General features: G+C 47.7%; 1 protein-coding gene across 5 annotated transcripts in view; it reads right to left on the reverse strand.

Moving 5' to 3' along the window:
• Positions 1-943: 943 nt before the first annotated feature.
• Positions 944-21349, reverse strand: part of SPAG17 (sperm associated antigen 17) — a 1244773-nt gene continuing 1224367 nt past the window's right edge. For all 5 annotated transcript variants that reach the window (XM_078656351.1, XM_078656349.1, XM_078656348.1 and 2 more), the window contains 4 exons: positions 20674-20734; positions 13578-13722; positions 8815-8964; positions 944-1111 (listed from right to left, as the gene is read on the reverse strand). In XM_078656351.1, coding sequence (XP_078512477.1) covers positions 8828-8964; positions 13578-13722; positions 20674-20734 — 343 coding nt within the window. In that variant the 3' untranslated portion in view covers positions 944-1111; positions 8815-8827. The remainder of the gene's footprint in view (positions 1112-8814; positions 8965-13577; positions 13723-20673; positions 20735-21349) is intronic.

The following is a 21349-nucleotide window of genomic DNA, read 5'->3' on the forward strand; positions in this document are numbered from 1 at the left end:
AGTGGACCCTTCAGGTTCCACATGTGGAGCCGCAGTAGGGGCACCGCCCGCATCCTCCGTCACGTCAGCCGACCAACCGGGAGAAGCCGAAGAGTGACGATGCTTCTTTGACTTCTTCTTGTGCTTCGACTTACCTGACCCCAATTGTGAAGACTTGGATGACGACTGATGATGGCTCCGCGACCAGTCCCACGACCTCCCTCGCAACCGGGACCTCGAACGGCACAGAGCCGACTGCCGGCTCTCAAGAAGCTTTCGGGACCGCTCCCTCAAACAGTTCGGAGCCATGGTCCTGCAGTCGAGCACGACTTGGGGTCGTGTTCGTACTCCAGGGAAAAGAGGCACACGCGGTGCGGATCTGTCACGACATCTGTCGGGTACAGGAATCACAAGCCTTGAAGCCGGGCATCCCTACGTGCACCAGGAGTCGGTAGAACTCAAAAAGACGTCGACAAAATTCGCGCAAAAAGTTCACTCAAAAAGTGACTGGAGGTACCGCTCTCTCCGGATCTGCTATGGCTGGCGCAGAAAAAGAAATAACTGATATCAACGCAGCATCTCAGTAGCTACTTCGACATCATACCGGCGACCAAGGCACCAACGAAGCTGACCAACGCCACCTGGTGATGCGCAGGGGTAATGCTGAAGAAAAACATTGCAGATCCAGTCTGACGCCTGGGGGTAATTCTAAGGTAAGGAATCTATAACTAACTGTTTCTTTCAGATAGAAATGTCACACATGCAGAAAACGCGGCAGCTGTGGGAGGTTGTGCAAGCACATTTGGGTGGTGTAGCAGTCGGCCAGCATCACAACTTTGTCACAACCCAGGTTTGACAATGTGGGCTGTAACACGTCCTTGGAGAGTCTGTGCGTCGTAAACAGAAGATACCCAACTTTTTTCATGCTGCCACCAGGAGATGCAGAAGAAAGCAAGGAAAGAAATGTAGTCAACAGTTGAAGGTTTATTTCATAGTAGTAAACCGAACAAAGTACGTAAAGTGCGCGTGCACGGCCCATCCAGGGGGTTGTGTTTGGAGGAAGGTTCACAGGTGGATGCAACGTCCCTCTTATCCTGGATGAGGTGGAGTTTGGATAAACAGGTTGGCCGATCTGCAACAAAGAAATGTCAGGTTACTAAAGGCACGGGGTGCATCACTCATCTTACAGCATCCTGGGAACCAAACATTCATATTCTGGGGTTCAGCTATCACACCCCAAGAAGGTTTGTGCTGCGTCTTTATTGTCATGATACTGTTTCATTACCATCACCAGCGTGAGATGACAGGAGCAGCTGTGAGGTGTCCGTCTGTGTAACCCTCAACACCCCGGTTCTTTCCATGAACTGCAGCCTTGCTTTTGGAAGAGGTCTGCCTGTGTGGAAGGCTCAGGTAACAAGCATCCTTGGAGTAGGTGGACACACACCCCTGTCACACCGGCTGGGTACAGGCCAGGCATGTGTGAGGCTCAGACAACAAGTGCCTTAGAGTAGGTGGACAATAACTCACCCATCACACTGGCTGGGTACAGGTCAGACCTGTATGAGGCTCATGCAACAAGTACCTTGGAGTAGGTGGACAATAACACACCCATCACACTGGCTGGGTACAGGCCAGGCATGTGTGAGGCTCAGACAACAAGTGCCTTAGAGTAGGTGGACACACACACACCGTCACACCAGCTGGGTACAGGCCACACCTGTTTATGGCTCAGGTACCAAGTGCCTTAGAGTAGGTGGACACACAGTGCCCGATTCACAGAACTAACTTAAGAAAAAATCCTAAACTTACTACCATTTTGGTATTCACAGAAGGCACTTACTCATTTTGGTATTCACAGAAGTTAGGAGTCCTAACTTTAGGACTCCTAAATGCCTTCTGTGAATACCGAAAGTCTTAAAATTAGGACTCCTAAACTGAGAGAAATCCTAACTTTAAGACTTTCGTTATTCACAGAAGGCATTTAGGAGTCATAAAGTAAGGACTCCTAACTTCTGTGAATACCGAAATGAATAAGTACCTTCTGTGAATACCAAAATGGTAGTAAGTTTAGGATTTTGTCTTAAGTTAGTTCTGTGAATCGGGCCACACACATCATCACACCGGCTGGGTACAGGCCACACCTGTCTAAGGCTCAGGTAACAAGTACCTTAGAGTAGGTAGACACACACACACACCATCACACCGGCTGGGTACAGGCCAGGACTGTGTGAGGCTCAGGTAACAATTGCCTTAGAGTAGGTGAACACACACACACACCGTCACACCAGCTGGGTACAGGCCACATCTGTCTATGGCTCAGGTAACAAGTGCCTTAGAGTAGGTGGACACACACACACGCCTCACACCGGCTGTGTGCAGGCCAGGTCTGTATGAGGCTCACGCAACACGCAGTAGGTGGACACACAAAACCCCGTCACACCAGCTGGGTACAGGTCACGCCTGTTTATGGCTCTGGTAACAAGTGCATTAGAGTAGGCGGACACACACACACCGACACACCGGCTGGGTACAGGCCAGGACCGTGTGACGCTCAGGCAACAAGCACCCTTGGGGTAGGTGGAGACACACACACCCGTCATACAAGCTGGGTACAGGCCAGTGTGAGGCTCACACAACAAGTGCCTAAGAGAAGGTGGACACACACACACATACACACACACACGTCACCAGATGCGTACAGGCCAGGCGTGTCTGAGGCTCAGGTAACAAGCGCCTTAGAGTCAGGCAACAAGCACCATTGAAGTTAGTGGGGACACACACACCCGCCTCACCGGCTAGGTACAGACCAGGTCTGTGTGAGGCTCACGCAACACGTGCCTCAGAGTAGGTGGAAACACGCACACACACACACACACATCACACCAGCTTGGTAAAGGCCAGGTCTGTATGAGTCTCACGCAACATGTGCCTCAGAGTAGGTGGAAACACACACCGGCTAGGTACTGACTCCCTCTGGCTCAGGTGTACGGCTTCAGACTACGTCTGGCTCAGAAGCACAGCTCCAGACTACGTCTGGCTCAGGAGCACGGCTTCAGAATACCAGTGGCTCTGGAGCACGGCTTCAGACTACCTCTGGCTCAGGAGCGCAGCTTCAGACTACCTCTGGCTCAGGAGCGCAGCTTCAGACTACCTCTGGCTCAGGAACACTGTCACTCCATTCACAGCACCAGCCAATCAAATTCCAGACACATCTCCACTTGAAACAATTCCATCGAGTCACAGTCACTCCATTTACACCAGCCAATCAAAATCCAGACACACCTCCACTTGAAACCCTTCCATTGAGTCACAGTCACTCCATTCACACCACCAGCCAATCAAAATCCAGACACGCCTTCCCCTAAAACCCTTCCACTGAGTCCCTTTCAATCCATTCACAGCACCAGCCAATCAAAATCTAGACACACCTTCCCTTAAAACCCTTCCACTGAGTCACTTTCACTCCATTCACAGCACCAGCCAATCAAAATCCAGACACACCTCCACTTGAAACCCTTCCAGTGAGTCACAGTCACTCCATTCACAGGACCAGGCAATCAAAACCCAGACACATCTCCACTTGAAACCCTTCCATTGAGTCACAGTCACTCCATCCACACCACCAGCCAATCAAAATCCAGACACACCTTCCCTTAAAACCCTTCCATTGAGTCAGTGTCACTTCATTCACAGCACCAGCCAATCAAATTCCAGACACACCTCCACTTGAAACCCTTCCACTGAGTCACTGTCACTCCATTCACAGCACCAGCCAATCAACATCCAGACACACCTCCACTTGAAACCCTTCCACTGAGTCACTGTCACTCCATTCACAGCACCAGCCAATCAAAATCCAGACACACCTCCACTTGAAACCCTTCCACTAAGTCACTGTCACTCCATTCACAGCACCAGCCAATCAACATCCAGACACACCTCCACTTGAAACCCTTCCACTGAGTCACTGTCACTCCATTCACAGCACCAGCCAATCAAAATCCAGACACACCTTCTCTTAAAACCCTTCCATTGAGTCAGTGTCACTTCATTCACAGCACCAGCCAATCAAATTCCAGACACACCTCCACTTGAAACCCTTCCACTGAGTCACTGTCACTCCATTCACAGCAACAGCCAATCAACATCCAGACACACCCCCACTTGAAACCCTTCCACTGAGTCACTGTCACTCCATTCACAGCACCAGCCAATCAACATCCAGACACACCTCCACTTGAAACCCTTCCACTGAGTCACTGTCACTCCATTCATAGCACCAGCCAATCAAAATCCAGACACACCTCCACTTGAAACCCTTCCATCGAGTCACAGTCACTCCATTTACACCAGCCAATCAAAATCCAGACACACCTCCACTTGAAACCCTTCCACTGAGTCACAGTCACTCCATTCACAGGACCAGGCAATCAAAACCCAGACACATCTCCACTTGAAACCCTTCCATCGAGTCACAGTCACTCCATTTACACCAGCCAATCAAAATCCAGACACACCTCCACTTGAAACCCTTCCATTGAGTCGCAGTCACTCCATTCACACCACTAGCCAATCAAAATCCAGACACACCTTCCCTTAAAACCCTTCCACTGAGTCCCTTTCACTCCATTCACAGCACCAGCCAATCAAAACCTAGACACACCTTCCCTTAAAACCCTTCCATTGAGTCACAGTCACTCCATTCACAGAACCAGCCAATCAAAATCCAGACACACCTCCACTTGAAACCCTTCCATTGAGTCACAGTCACTCCATTCACACCACCAGCCAATCAACATCCAGACACATCTCCACTTGAAACCCTTCCACTGAGTCACTGTCACTCCATTCACAGCACCAGCCAATCAAAATCCAGACACACCTCCACTTGAAACCCTTCCACTAAGTCACTGTCACTCCATTCACAGCACCAGCCAATCAACATCCAGACACATCTCCACTTGAAACCCTTCCATCGAGTCACAGTCACTCCATTTACACCAGCCAATCAAAATCCAGACACACCTTCCCTTAAAACCCTTCCATTGAGTCAGTGTCACTTCATTCACAGCACCAGCCAATCAAATTCCAGACACACCTCCACTTGAAACCCTTCCACTGAGTCACAGTCACTCCATTCACAGGACCAGGCAATCAAAACCCAGACACATCTCCACTTGAAACCCTTCCATTGAGTCACAGTCACTCCATTCACAGCAACAGCCAATCAACATCCAGACACACCTCCACTTGAAACCCTTCCACTGAGTCACTGTCACTCCATTCACAGCACCAGCCAATCAAAACCCAGACACACCTCCACTTAAAACCCTTCCACTGAGTTACTGTCACTCCATTCACAGCACCAGCCAATCAACCTCCAGACACACCTCAACTTGAAACCCTTCCACTGAGTCACAGTCACTCCATTCACAGAACCAGCCAATCAAAATCCAGACACACCTCCACTTGAAACCCTTCCATCGAGTCACAGTCACTCCATTTACACCAGCCAATCAAAATCCAGACACACCTCCACTTGAAACCCTTCCACTGAGTCACAGTCACTCCATTCACAGGACCAGGCAATCAAAACCCAGACACATCTCCACTTGAAACCCTTCCATCGAGTCACAGTCACTCCATTTACACCAGCCAATCAAAATCCAGACACACCTCCACTTGAAACCCTTCCATTGAGTCGCAGTCACTCCATTCACACCACTAGCCAATCAAAATCCAGACACACCTTCCCTTAAAACCCTTCCACTGAGTCCCTTTCACTCCATTCACAGCACCAGCCAATCAAAATCTAGACACACCTTCCCTTAAAAGCCTTCCACTGAGTCACTGTCACTCCATTCACAGCAACAGCCAATCAACATCCAGACACACCCCCACTTGAAACCCTTCCACTGAGTCACTGTCACTCCATTCACAGCACCAGCCAATCAAAACCCAGACACACCTCCACTTGAAACCCTTCCACTGAGTTACTGTCACTCCATTCACAGCACCAGACAATCAACATCCAGACACACCTCCACTTGAAACCCTTCCACTGAGTCACTGTCACTCCATTCACAGCACCAGCCAATCAAAATCCAGACACACCTCCACTTGAAACCCTTCCATCGAGTCACAGTCACTCCATTTACACCAGCCCATCAAAATCCAGACACACCTCCACTTGAAACCCTTCCACTGAGTCACAGTCACTCCATTCACAGGACCAGGCAATCAAAACCCAGACACATCTCCACTTGAAACCCTTCCATCGAGTCACAGTCACTCCATTTACACCAGCCAATCAAAATCCAGACACACCTCCACTTGAAACCCTTCCATTGAGTCGCAGTCACTCCATTCACACCACTAGCCAATCAAAGCCCAGACACACCTTCCCTTAAAACCCTTCCACTGAGTCCCTTTCACTCCATTCACAGCACCAGCCAATCAAAATCTAGACACACCTTCCCTTAAAACCCTTCCATTGAGTCACAGTCACTCCATTCACAGAACCAGCCAATCAAAATCCAGACACACCTCCACTTGAAACCCTGCCATTGAGTCACAGTCACTCCATTCACACCACCAGCCAATCAACATCCAGACACACCTCCACTTGAAACCCTTCCACTGAGTCACTGTCACTCCATTCACAGCACCAGCCAATCAAAATCCAGACACACCTCCACTTGAAACCCTTCCACTAAGTCACTGTCACTCCATTCACAGCACCAGCCAATCAACATCCAGACACATCTCCACTTGAAACCCTTCCATCGAGTCACAGTCACTCCATTTACACCAGCCAATCAAAATCCAGACACACCTTCCCTTAAAACCCTTCCATTGAGTCAGTGTCACTTCATTCACAGCACCAGCCAATCAAATTCCAGACACACCTCCACTTGAAACCCTTCCACTGAGTCACAGTCACTCCATTCACAGGACCAGGCAATCAAAACCCAGACACATCTCCACTTGAAACCCTTCCATTGAGTCACAGTCACTCCATTCACAGCAACAGCCAATCAACATCCAGACACACCTCCACTTGAAACCCTTCCACTGAGTCACTGTCACTCCATTCACAGCACCAGCCAATCAAAACCCAGACACACCTCCACTTAAAACCCTTCCACTGAGTTACTGTCACTCCATTCACAGCACCAGCCAATCAACCTCCAGACACACCTCAACTTGAAACCCTTCCACTGAGTCACAGTCACTCCATTCACAGAACCAGCCAATCAAAATCCACACACACCTCCACTTGAAACCCTTCCATCGAGTCACAGTCACTCCATTTACACCAGCCAATCAAAATCCAGACACACCTCCACTTGAAACCCTTCCATCGAGTCACAGTCACTCCATTCACAGGACCAGGCAATCAAAACCCAGACACATCTCCACTTGAAACCCTTCCATCGAGTCACAGTCACTCCATTTACACCAGCCAATCAAAATCCAGACACACCTCCACTTGAAACCCTTCCATTGAGTCACAGTCACTCCATTCACACCACCAGCCAATCAAAATCCAGACACACCTTCCCTTAAAACCCTTCCACTGAGTCACTTTCACTCCATTCACAGCACCAGCCAATCAAATTCCAGACACACCTTCCCTTAAAACCCTTCCACTGAGTCACTTTCACTCCATTCATAGCACCAGCCAATCAAAATCCAGACACACCTTCCCTTAAAACCCTTCCATTGAGCCAGTGTCACTTCATTCACAGCACCAGCCAATCAAAATCCAGACACACCTCCACTTGAAACCCTTCCATTGAGTCACAGTCACTCCATTCACAGCACCAGCCAATCAAAATCCAGACACACCTCCACTTGAAACCGTTCCACTGAGTCACAGTCACTCCATTCACAGCACCAGCCAATCAAAATCCAGACACACCTTCCCTTAAAACCCTTCCACTGAGTTACTTTCACTCCATTCACAACACCAGCCAATCAAAATCCAGACACACCTCCACTTGAAACCCTTCCACTGAGTCACTGTCACTCCATTCACAGCACCAGCCAATCAAAATCCAGACACACCTCCACTTGAAACCCTTCCATTGAGTCACAGTCACTCCATTCACAGCACCAGCCAATCAAAATCCAGACACACCTTCTCTTAAAACCCTTCCACTGAGTTACTTTCACTCCATTCACAACACCAGCCAATCAAAATCCAGACACACCTCCACTTGAAACCCTTCCACTGAGTCACTGTCACCCAATTCACAGCACCAGCCAATCAAAATCCAGACACACCTCCACTTGAAACCCTTCCACTGAGTCACTGTCACTCCATTCACGCCACCAGCCAATCAAAATCCAGACACACCTCCACTTGAAACCCTTCCACTGAGTCACTGTCACTCCATTCACACCACCAGCCAATCAAAATCCAGACACACCTCCACTTGAAACCCTTCCACTGAGTCACTGTCACTCCATTCACAGCACCAGCCAATCTACATCCAGACACACCTCCACTTGAAACCCTTCCACTGAGTCACTGTCACTCCATTCACAGCACCAGCCAATCACAATCCAGACACACCTCCACTTGAAACCCTTCCACTGAGTCACTGTCACTCCATTCACAGCACCAGCCAATCAAAACCCAGACACACCTCCACTTGAAACCCTTCCATTGAGTCACTGTCACTCCATTCCCCCTGGTAGTGCATGGGGTTGTTGAATTACCGCCTTACACCATGGATTTGTCCACCTACACCCAGGCACTAGCACCAGCCAAACCCAGTCCAGCCCTGAGAAACGCCATTTAAATGCTCCACTTTGAGACATACTCACTTGTTTCTTGACCTCAACTTGGCAGCTTACGGGGTCGGAGGAGGCCCACCCGGGAGGAGGGAGAGGTACCGACCAATCGAACGCCTGGACTCCTCCCTCCCGTGGGACACCCCTCCGGTCTGTTGTCGTGAAGATTTTCTGTTAAAACTGGTGAATATGGTGTTAAGGACACAATCCCTTCTGTAAGTTGACGCTGTTGGTTAGCAACTCGTGTTAATATTGACCTGAGACTTCTGTACTCCCAGGCGAGAGCTGGGTGATTGTCGTAACATGCAACAATGTCTCGACGGGAATCAATAAAGGGATATCATTATAGATATAACTTAATTACAGAGTATATATTAATGAAGGCAAAAAAGTCTGAGGAACTTAATTAATACAGTTGTAGTGTCAATAAAAGACAGACAGATTACATTTCATAAATCGTGTGGCAGCATCAACGGTGCTTTCGAGGTTGTGTACCAGGGGAACAGGTGAACACTATGGGGAGGATTTACAATCTCTTGTAGATTTCACTCAGCCACTTTTGCGAGGCGTTCCTGTGCCGGAACGCCCCCCACCCCAGCTCCGGAACACTCACATGTGGCACAGGGCTTTACATAGTGACACATCTCCCTAGATGCGTCACGTTGTAAATACCCCGCGGCATGGCGCTGGCTTTGCGCCGCCGCTGCGTCACAAAAGTGACGCAACGGTGGCGCAAATGTGGAGTACGGGCCTTGTAAATCTGTCCCTATGTGCTCATGAAAGATATTAAACAGCGCAAGTGAAACAAGGGAAAAACAAATAGAGAAAGCTACAGCGTATTGTACCAGCATTCACAGCACTGGCTTAGGAGAGCACTGGGTTAGTAAGGGCCCTGGATCCCTTCTGTTAGAGATGCTTCTCACCGTCACAGAGTCATACACACACACACACACACACACACACACACACACACACACACAGATATAGACAGCGCCCTCTACAGGCGGTGCAGGGGTACTGAGGAGTCACAGTACTGGCTGAGGAGAGTGCCGTGGTAGTAAGGGCCCTGGATGTCCCACGCACAGAGTCCAGAGTCGGTGAAGCTCTAAGTTGAGACTGTTCCTACAATGCTCTGCACTGTAGCCTGTTCATTACTGGACATTTATATTTTTCTAGAGTATAAATAAATAAAACTGTTTATGAAGTGAGTCGCGTGAGCGCATGCTGCAAGATGGCCGCCTCCTGCTAACGTGCCGATCATTCAATCAGGGAATTGTGAAGCACGCTACTCATCCGTGAGGGTCTCAAGGCTCCGGGGGTGGGGGGTGCAGCTCCAAGTCAGCCGAAGAGCCAGGTCTTGAGGCTCGTCCTTAAGGTGTGCAGAGTGGAGGAGCGCCTGATGTTGATCGGGAGCTCGTTTCAGGCCTTAGCTGCGATGTAGGAGAAGGCTCTTCCACCCGCTCTGGTTCTGCCGATGCACGGGTTTTTTGCAAGGGCTAGGTTGGCGGAGCGCAGGGTTCTCTTGGGTCCGTGAAAGATGACTCTTTCGTTGAGGTATTTGTGTCTGGTATTGTGGAGGGATTTGTAGGCGTGAGTGAGTAGCTTGAAAGTCACTCTCTTCTCGACGGGGAGCCAGTGGAAGTCTCGTAGGTTTTGATGATGTGTTTATGCCGAGGACGAGCCTGGTCACGGTGTTCTGGATGGTCTGGAGTTTGCGAACCAGGGATTTGTTGATTCCAGCATAGAGGGCGTTTCCATAGTTCAGTCTGCTTGTTAGGAGTGCGTGGGTGAAGGTCTTTCTGGATTCGGAGGGATCCATTTGAAGGTCTTGCAAAGGAAGAGGAGGGTGTTGAAGCAGGAGGAGGTGACGGCATTCATCCAGCGGATCATGGTGAGGGAGGAGTCGAGTATAATGCCGAGGTTCTGGGCGTGGTCCGTGGGGTTGGGGGGGTTACCAAGGGCAGTCGGCCACCAGGTGTTGTCCCAAGCTGAGGGAGTGAGTCCGAGGACGAGGACTTCTTTCTTTTCCGAGTTGAGCTTCCGACAGCTGCTGCTCATCCAGGATGCAACGTCTTTCATTCCTTCCGTGGAGCTGAGTCTGGTGGCATCAGGTTACTTCATGCGGGAGAGAATGAGCTGGGTGTCGTCGGCGTAGGATACTATGCTGAGTCCATGCTGTCTGACGATGGCGGCGAGGGTCGCCATGTAGATGTTGAAGAGTGTGGGGCTGAGCGATGATCCTTGGGGTACTCCGCTGTTGATCTCTGTGGATTAGGAGAGAAAGGGCGGGAGTCTGATCCTTTGGGTTCAGCAGGTGAGGAAGGAGCAGAGCCAGTCAAGGGTGGTTCCCTATATGCCGGCATCGTGGGGTCTGGCTGTGAGGATGCAGTGGGTGACAGTTTTGAAGGTTGCGGAGAAGTCTAGTAGGATGAGGGCCGTGGTATGGCCTTGGTCGAAGGGCGTGCGGATTCCGTCTGTGGCAGCATGGAGGGGGATCTCTGTGCTGTGGTTGCTGCTGAATCCGGATTGGGAAGGGTTGAGGATGGCGTTCTCCTCGATGAAGTTTGTCAGCTGGGCCTTGATGATCTCTTCAGTGACTTTGGCCGCGAAGGGAAGGAGAAAGATGGGTCCGTAGTTTTTCAGGTCCGTCGGGTCTGCAGAGGGTTACTTGAGAAGGGACTTGACTTCTGCACGTTTCCAGTCGGGGATTGGGCCGGATTCAAAGGTGATGTTGATGGTGCGTCGTAGCTTAGGTGCTATGGTGGCGGCAGCTCTGTGGAAGATGTGTGGTGGGCAGGGGTCCGTGGGGGCTCCTGAGTGAGTTCTCTTCATGGTCGTGACGGTATCGTCAATGGTGACCGGGGTCTAGGTGGGGATGGTAGGATGGATATCACTGCTGGAGGAAGGAGTGGTTTCTGGAGTCTGTTCGCTGAAGTTGTCATCAAGTGCCTTGATCTTCAGATGGAAGTAGGAGCCGAGCTTGTTGCAGAGGTCCTGGGATGGTGTAACGAATTTGTGGCTTCGCTGGGGGGTTTGGTGAATTCCTGGATGATGCGGAAGAGTTCCTTTGACTTGCTGGAGTTGGCGAGACAGTCGAGTTTATTAGGGATTATTTCTGGGAGCTGGATAGCATCCTTGTCATGCTATATTGGGGGTGGTTGAGACAGGGTGGCCCTGAAAAAATTGTGATTACTGCTATGTGAGAGTGGAATGGCTGCAACAGATTTTGAACTTTATTATTTGTGCACTCTGTTATAGTGGATGCTTGGGTGGCAGTCGGTCCTTTTAGATGCAGTGAGCCATCGGGAGCATAAGACAGCTTCCAGAGAATTTCTAAATCGAATACTGCTGTGACCTACTCCTGCCTCAATGGTGCGTGGTGAGAATGTCCTGGTTCAGGTGGCACGTTGCATGTGGACTTTGCAGAGAACACGTACCAGGGCTCCATACACCTGCGAGCGCCCCTTGATGTCTGCTCGGAGTTGGCAGCACCTGTGTGTCTGGGCCGGTCTGGGCATGTGGTCCAAGGAGGGACTCAGCATACCGGGTGACCTCTTTGTGGGGGTGAAGCTAGCCCTGTTCTAGAACTGAGGGAGATGTATGACACTCTGGTGAGACACTGATAGGCAGGACCCATGCCTGGTGGAGGGGGGTTCTGCTGGGCCTCCGGAGCATGAGTGCCTCAAGCTATTTGTTCCTCATCAAGGGGGGGGCTTGGGTGGTTACGCTGCTCTATTGAGCCCTGTTGAAGGCGGCTCAGATGGACCTGTCGCTACCACGCCAATTTTGGGCTGCAGACCTGGGACCTGTGCTCAGGGGCTCTGCCTGGAAGAAAATCCTGGCGGTTATCTCCAAAGTGCCCGGAAATGGTAGATTTAAACTTATTCAGTTCTATTTCTTGCACCGGGCGTATCTCACCCCTCGGCGTGATTGGGGCTTTGTGGGCGTACACCCGCAGTCATGTGCCTGAGGTGGGATTCTTCCCTATGGTATCCACCGTACTGCAAGTTACTTCTCGGGCTACGGACAGACACTTTGACAGCTCCTGCAGTTGTGTTTGCTGCATCTCCATGCTTGAGATGTGGCCAGAAGATGACTGATAGGTTTGCGGACTTAGCTCTTGTAATTGCCCGTCAGCGACTGACGATGAGCTGGAAATCTGCCATTGACCCCGATCCGGATCAATGGAAGAAGGAGGTGGCTAGATGGGCAGATTGCAAGAGAGAGGGAGTGGGCCAGGGGAGTGTGTAGGTTCCTGTTCCTACCTTCCTGGGATGTGATACTGGCGTCTTGTCCTCACTGGATGCTCAAGGGCGGTTCTTGCCCACAGTGGTAGATGCTGCGGTGCTCTCAGCAGACGTGGGGGTAGCGCCCATGTCTCCTGCCGCTGAATCCCAGGTAGGGGAGCCCCTGCTGAGTGAGCTGTAGTTTCTTGTTGGCTGTGTGTCTGGGGGTTGGGTGTGGCGGAGGTCTGCTATGGCTTTACCCGGGGTCATGTCATCGATATCAGTTCCTGGACCGGAGTAACAGAACGAGCTTCTGGATCAGCTGTCACTTGACGCTCTGTGTGACCTTTTTCTCTTGGTTTTCTTATCCATGATGACTTGTCCATAAGTTTGGTGACTGCTGGCTTGGCCGCACACACCTGCCTTTCTTTCTTTTGTTTGGGTATGTACAATGGTTTATTTGAAAGTTGTAATAAAAATATTGAAAAAAGAGAGACTGCACAGAGCATGGCAACAAACAGAAGGAGATAGATCAACTTATAAGGAAGGAAGAATGCCGGCAAAGGATATATGCAGTGACAGGTAGGAAGAGCGTCTCCGTCTCCGCGTGGATCTCGATGTCGTGAGACACGGCTCCAATCCCCTCGGGACCTTCCAGCCCGACAGCAACTGCAAAGAGCTCAATCTCCAGCTCCACCTTCATCCCTGGGGCCACCTGGAAGACAAAGCGGAACCAGGAGGAACTTTGTTAAATACTGTGGTGCATTTTGAGGCTCCTGGAAGACAAAGCGGAACCAGGAGGAGCTTTGTTAAATATTATGGTGCAATCTGAGGCTCCCGGCAGCAACTGTCGCGATGGTTCGAAAGGTCCGCAGCGTTTCATCTGCGGGACAGAAGTCAGACCTCATGCCTGGGGTGGACGGACACCTGAAGCTGGGAGGTGAGGGGACGGTGACCAGAATAAGAGTATGATGGAGGTGTCAGATAGTAGGAGAAGGTTTTAATTGGTGGGCAGGTGGACCATAGAAGACAACACAACCAAGGCCCAGGATACCTCAACAACCGCCTCAACTTCTACACTCCCAAACGCCAGCTTCGGTCGACCGGCCACGCCCTCGCCGCCGTCCCCCGCATCCGTAGAGCCACCATAGGGGGAAGGTCCTTCTCCTACCTGGCCGCCAAGACCTGGAACTCCCTCCCGACCCACCTCCGCCTGACCCGGGACCACCTCGCCTTCAGGAAGCAGCTCAAGACCTGGCTGTTCGAGCAGTAGCTGACCCCCCCTCCCCAAGCGCCTTGAGACCCTTCCGGGTGAGTAGTGCGCTATATAAATGCCCTGATTGATTGATTGATTGATTGACAGAACAAGCCTTGGCCCCGTGGGGTCCAGCACAGGTAGTCAGCAAGGGAGTTTCAGAGCCTGGAGAACGGATGTGGGAGGTTAGAAAATGGGTTCATGATGGATTGACCAGGACCCCTGATAGTAAGTAAGAAAGCTTGGATGGTACTGAGAACCACAAGGTAGGAAGACAGCCTGCAAGAAACTCCTGAAGTCACCCGGGAGGAGGCAGCTAAGAGAGATGAGACAAGCTGCAAAGGGCGCTGGGAGTCAGGTTGAATCTTTGCATGCAGCTCAAAGGTGCAAACAATGGGGAAAGGCAGTAGCCATGAGTGACAATCACCCTTTCAAGTTATATCCTAACACGTTAGAGGCCATGGGGCAAGTTGGCTGCATGACAAAGTTAATAATTTAAACACATATAGCCATCAGTTTAAATTGCAGTTAATACAGTCATTGCTTGTCGAGCTGCCAAAGGCTGTTGACTTGGGACAAGACCAGCAGCGTCACCGCACCCTAGAGCTGTGATCTGCTGGCCGGTCTCAGCAGCCGTCGGTCTCCTCTCAGAGGGTGGAGCCCTGTGCCTGATGTTTGAGGTGTCACTCCAGACCCCAAAATAACTCCAGGTGGAGTCAGGCACTGCCAGACACTTCCGCAGTAAGGCTGGGCGCCTTGAGGACAAATTCAGGAGCTAACTTGTGATAAGTAAATAAATGTACATTTGAAAGAAGACAGGGCGGCACCCCGGGAGATTAGGGAATGGAGCCCACCTATGGTATGGACAATAGCTCCAGATGAATGCTAGCGAGACAATCTGGTGTAGCAAGTCAGGTGAGATGAGAGGAGTTTAGCAATATAGGAAAAGGAATGTCTGACAAAATATCGACATTCCCAATATCGACGTACAAAAATATCGGAGCAAAAATATCGAAATCAAATATATCGGCTTCCTATACTTAACTAGATATATACACAAATATCGATTTTTTAATATCGATATACAAAAACATCGTTTACTTTTATATCGACTACATTAACATCGGAAAACAAAAATATCGCTATCTACAAAAAATAATGACATTAACTATAATATCGACATCAAAAATATCGTGCACTTCAATATCGGATTATCAGCTATATCGACTTTTTATATGCATCTGTTTGCATAATTAATTAAATACCCCTTTACCCAAAAACCCAAAACTGACCCTGAACCCTAAAAATACCCCTTTACCCAAAAACTGACAACTGACCCTGAACCCAAAAAATACCCCTTTACCCCAAAACTGAAAACTGACCCTGAACCCTAAAAATACCCCTTTACCCAAAAACCCAAAACTGACCCTGAACCCTAAAAATACCCCTTTACCCAAAAACTGAAAACTGACCCTGAACCCAAAAAATACCCCTTTACCCAAAAACTGAAAACTGACCCTGAACCCTAAAAATACCCCTTTACCCAAAAACCCAAAACTGACCCTGAACCCTAAAAATACCCCTTTACCCAAAAACTGAAAACTGACCCTGAACCCAAAAAATACCCCTTTACCCAAAAACCCAAAACTGACCCTGAACCCTAAAAATACCCCTTTACCCAAAAACTGAAAACTGACCCTGAACCCAAAAAATACCCCTTTACCCAAAAACTGAAAACTGACCCTGAACCCTAAAAATACCCCTTTACCCAAAAACCCAAAACTGACCCTGAACCCTAAAAATACCCCTTTACCCAAAAACTGAAAACTGACCCTGAACCCAAAAAATACCCCTTTACCCAAAAACTGAAAACTGACCCTGAACCCTAAAAATACCCCTTTACCCAAAAACCCAAAACTGACCCTGAACCCTAAAAATACCCCTTTACCCAAAAACTGAAAACTGACCCAGAACCCAAAAAATACCCCTTTACCCAAAAACTGAAAACTGACCCTGAACCCTAAATATACCCCTTTACCCAAAAACCCAAAACTGACCCTGAACCCTAAAAATACCCCTTTACCCAAAAACTGAAAACTGACCCCGAACCCAAAAAATACCCCTTTACCCAAAAACCCAAAACTGACCCTGAACCCTAAAAATACCCCTTTACCCAAAAACTGAAAACTGACCCTGAACCCAAAAAATACCCCTTTACCCAAAAACTGAAAACTGACCCTGAACCCTAAAAATACCCCTTTACCCAAAAACCCAAAACTGACCCTGAACCCTAAAAATACCCCTTTACCCAAAAACTGAAAACTGACCCTGAACCCAAAAAATACCCCTTTACCCAAAAACGGAAAACTGACCCTGAACTCTAACAATACTCCGTTACCCAAAAATAATTATTATTATGTAATTAATAATTAATTATTAATTAACAATAACAATAAAGTAAATATATTAGCACATTAGCTGTAAATAAATAAATTTAATTATTAATATTATTTTTTCCAAATTAATTTACAAGTAAAAAATATATATTTAACTAAATGAAGCTAATTAATATAATTAACTAATTAATATTAATTAATTACCAATTAATTATTATTTAAAATTATGTGAAAATTTATATTAATTAATTAACTAATTAATAATAAATAATTACCAATTAATTATTATTTAAAATTATGTTCAAATTTATATTAATTAATTAACTAATTATTAATAAATAATTACCAATTAATTATTATTTAAAATTATGTTCAAATTTATATTAATTAATTAACTAATTAATATTAATTAATTACCAATTAATTATTATTATTTAATTACCAATTATTTATTATTTAAAATTATGTCCAAAATTATAATTAGTAATTAAATAATTAATATTCATTAATTACCAATTAATTATTATATAAAATAATGTACAAAATTATATTAATTAATTAACTAATTAATATTAATTATTTACCAATTAATTATTAATAAAAAAAATTTACAAACATATATTAATTTATTAATTATTTTTAAATTACTTCCCACCCTTATCCCCTATAAACCCAATAGCCCGCTCCTAAAACTTGATATCTATTATTATTTATTAATATTATTAATTTAAATATTATTTTAAAATTTATCTTTTTTTCATATTTTTTATTATTTTATGTATTTTTACATACATTTTAATACACTCCCCACCCTTATCCCCTATAAACCCAATTACCCGCTCCTAAAACTAGATATGTTTTTTTAAAATATTTTTTTATTAAATATATTTTAATTTTTTAATATAGACCTTTTTATCAATTTTTTATGTACAATTATTATATTTTTTCCTATACTATTTATTTTTTCCATTACTACATGATATTTTGTATTGTCGATATTTTGTCATACGATATTATTATTATCGATATTTATACTTACTTACCTATTACAATATTTTTGTATCCGATATTTTTGCTTCCCAATATTTTTTACCTTCGATATTTTAACTTCGATATTTTGTCTTTACGATATTTTATTTTCGATATTGTGTCTGAGTACCAGGAAAAGAGCTCTGGAAAGATCAGGTGAGGGACCTCAGAGCTAATAGTACAGGGATGTAAATGGGCTGCAGTGGTTATTGCTTTACATTAAAGTTAAAGTCACATAGAACTAAGAAGGGCTTTAGTCACACTCAGTAGATGGTACGTTCAGTGAGTGGTACATTCAGTGGGTGGTACGTTCAGCAGATGGAATGTTCAGTGGGTGGTACGTTCAGTGGGTGGTACATTCAGGAGATGCTACATTCAGTGGATGGCACGTTCAGTGGATTGTACGTTAAGTGGGTGGTACATTCAGTGGGTGTGTACATTCAATGGGTGGTACGTTCAGTGGGTGGTACTTTCAGTGAGTGGTACGTTCAGTAGATGGTACGTTCAGTGGGTGGTACATTCAGTGGGTGGTACATTCAGTGGGTGGTACATTCAGTAGATGGTACATTCAGTAGATGGTACGTTCAGTGGGTGGTACGTTCAGTGGGCGGTATGTTCAGTGGGTGGTACATTCAGTGGGTGGTACATTCAGTGGGTGGTACATTCAGTGGGTGGTACATTCAGTGGATGGCACATTCATTGGGTGGTACATTCAGTGGATTGTATGTTCAGTGGGTGGTACATTCAGTGGGTGTGTACATTTAGTGGGTGGTACGTTCAGTGGGTGGTACGTTCAGTGGGTGGTACTTTCAGTGGGTGGTCATTCAGTGGGTGGTACGTTCAGTAGATGGTATGTTCAGTAGATGGTATGTTCAGTTGGTGGTACGTTCAGTGGGTGGTACATTCAGTAGATGGTACGTTCAGTGGGTGGTACGTTCAGTGGGTGGTACGTTCAGTGGGTGGTACGTTCAGTGGGTGGTACGTTCAGTGGGTGGTACGTTCAGTGGGTGGTACGTTCAGTGGGCGGTACGTTCAGTGGGCGGTACGTTCAGTGGGTGGTACGTTCAGTGGGTGGTGCATTCAGTGGGTGGGTACGTTCAGTGGGTGGGTACGTTCAGTGGGTGGTATGTTCAGTGGGTGGTACGTTCAGTGGGTGGTATGTTCAGTGGGTGGTACGTTCAGAAGATGGTAGGATCAGGGGGTGGTACGTTCAGTGGATTGTACGTTCAGTGGATTGGACGTTCAGTGGGTGGTACATTCAGTGGGTGTGTACATTTAGTGGGTGGTACGTTCAGTGGGTGGTACGTTCAGTGGGTGTGTACATTCAATGGGTGGTACGTTCAGTGGGTGGTACGTTCAGTAGATGGTACGTTCAGTAGATGGTACGTTCAGTGGGTGGTACATTCAGTGGGTGGTACATTCAGTGGGTGGTACATTCAGTAGATGGTACATTCAGTAGATGGTACGTTCAGTGGGTGGTACGTTCAGTGGGCGGTATGTTCAGTGGGTGGTACATTCAGTGGGTGGTACATTCAGTGGGTGGTACATTCAGTGGGTGGTACATTCAGTGGATGGCACATTCATTGGGTGGTACATTCAGTGGATTGTATGTTCAGTGGGTGGTACATTCAGTGGGTGTGTACATTTAGTGGGTGGTACGTTCAGTGGGTGGTACGTTCAGTGGGTGGTACTTTCAGTGGGTGGTCATTCAGTGGGTGGTACGTTCAGTAGATGGTATGTTCAGTAGATGGTATGTTCAGTTGGTGGTACGTTCAGTGGGTGGTACATTCAGTAGATGGTACGTTCAGTGGGTGGTACGTTCAGTGGGTGGTACGTTCAGTGGGTGGTACGTTCAGTAGATGGTATGTTCAGTGGGTGGTACGTTCAGTGGGTGGTACGTTCAGTGGGCGGTACGTTCAGTGGGTGGTACGTTCAGTGGGTGGTACATTCAGTGGGTGGGTACGTTCAGTGGGTGGGTACGTTCAGTGGGTGGTATGTTCAGTGGGTGGTACGTTCAGTGGGTGGTATGTTCAGTGGTTGGTACGTTCAGAAGATGGTAGGATCAGGGGGTGGTACGTTCAGTGGATTGTACGTTCAGTGGATTGGACGTTCAGTGGGTGGTACATTCAGTGGGTGTGTACATTTAGTGGGTGGTACGTTCAGTGGGTGGTACGTTCAGTGGGTTGTACGTTCAGTAGATGGTACGTTCAGTGGGTGGTACTTTCAGTGGGTGGTACATTCAGTAGATGGTACATTCAGTGGGTGGTACATTCAGTGGGTGGTACTTACTGTGGGTGGTACGTTCAGTAGATGGTACGTTCAGTGGGTGGTACCTTCAGTGGGTGGTACCTTCAGTGGGTGGTACGTTCAGTGGGTGGTACGTTCAGTGGGTGGTACGTTCAGTGGGTGGTACGTTCAGTGGGCAGTACGTTCAGTGGGCAGTACGTTCAGTGGGTGGAACATTCAGCGGATGATACGCTCGGTGGGTGGTACGTTCAGTGGGCAGTGGTACGTTCAGTGGGTGGTACAGTCAGTGGGTGGTAAATTAGGGGACAAGCGGATGCAGTCAACAAAATGGCTGGTGGAGGTTGATTTAGTGGTAATTAAAATGGTCACAAAAAGAGTGAAGAGTGCAAGCATGGGATGTAATGGTGAAGCATGGGTGGGAAGGTAAGAGGCTTGAATCACACTGGCACAACGGTATCCTGGGGTTTCAAGGATGGGGATTGGTTGCAGCTGCTACAGAGCTGAGCCAGGGGTGCCCTCATGAGGGCACGTCGTTAACGATAGAACACAGACTTAATTCTGGATATGAGAGAACGTGGCCCAGGATGCCATTTGAGAAGAGTCAGTTTAAACAGTGGGTGTGTAAGGGGGAAGTGTTGGTGTTACAAATTTGTACACATTGTCTATGAATGATTACTATGTGGCAGTTCCTACACACTCTGATACCACATGTGGAGTGAATGGCAAAGTGATTACTCACCTGCCCAGGCTTGTAGATCACCCGCAGCCCCGTGCCGGGAGGAGGTTGCTTCACGCGGAACCTGCCAGAAAGGAGACACACAAGAAGGTTGGGCAGTTAAAACTCAGTGCAAGGAAGCGGTCAAGGAGGAGGGAGAAAAACAGAAGGGGCAGCCTATCCACTAGTTTCATATCTGTAATGAATGTGGGAGCCGAGGAAGGGGGGCCTATGTTCTATCACCCACGCAAACATGACCAAACATGACCAAGAGCCTGATGCAGAGGAAGCTTAGAAGAGATGGTGATCCCTGGCTGGGAACTTCTCAAAGCCTTGATTACTGACTCTGATCTCAGCATAGCCATCTTTAACCAGACAGTAATGTCATTGTAGCCTACGGCCACCAAAGCTCATCACTCACTTGGACTTGACCAAATTTGCTGAGGCAACAAGTTGACATATTACTAAACATCACCACAAAACCAATGGTCCGGTGAATACTGCACTCCCTCTGTAGCGTCTTTGAGATAGCTCAACCAGAAGCTGGACGCACGCTGTCATGGTGGCCTGAGGACCTACTTGTGTTACTGAGGTTCAAGCTGATATCGCCCCGATATTGCCGGATGCAGACCGTGTCTGAAATGTTCTATTACAGAGTTACCACTATCTCATTGAAACCCTTCAGGTCCTGAAGTCTAAA

This window comes from Lissotriton helveticus, chromosome 8 (genome assembly GCF_964261635.1).
Source record: "Lissotriton helveticus chromosome 8, aLisHel1.1, whole genome shotgun sequence".
Lineage (NCBI taxonomy): Eukaryota > Metazoa > Chordata > Amphibia > Caudata > Salamandridae > Lissotriton > Lissotriton helveticus.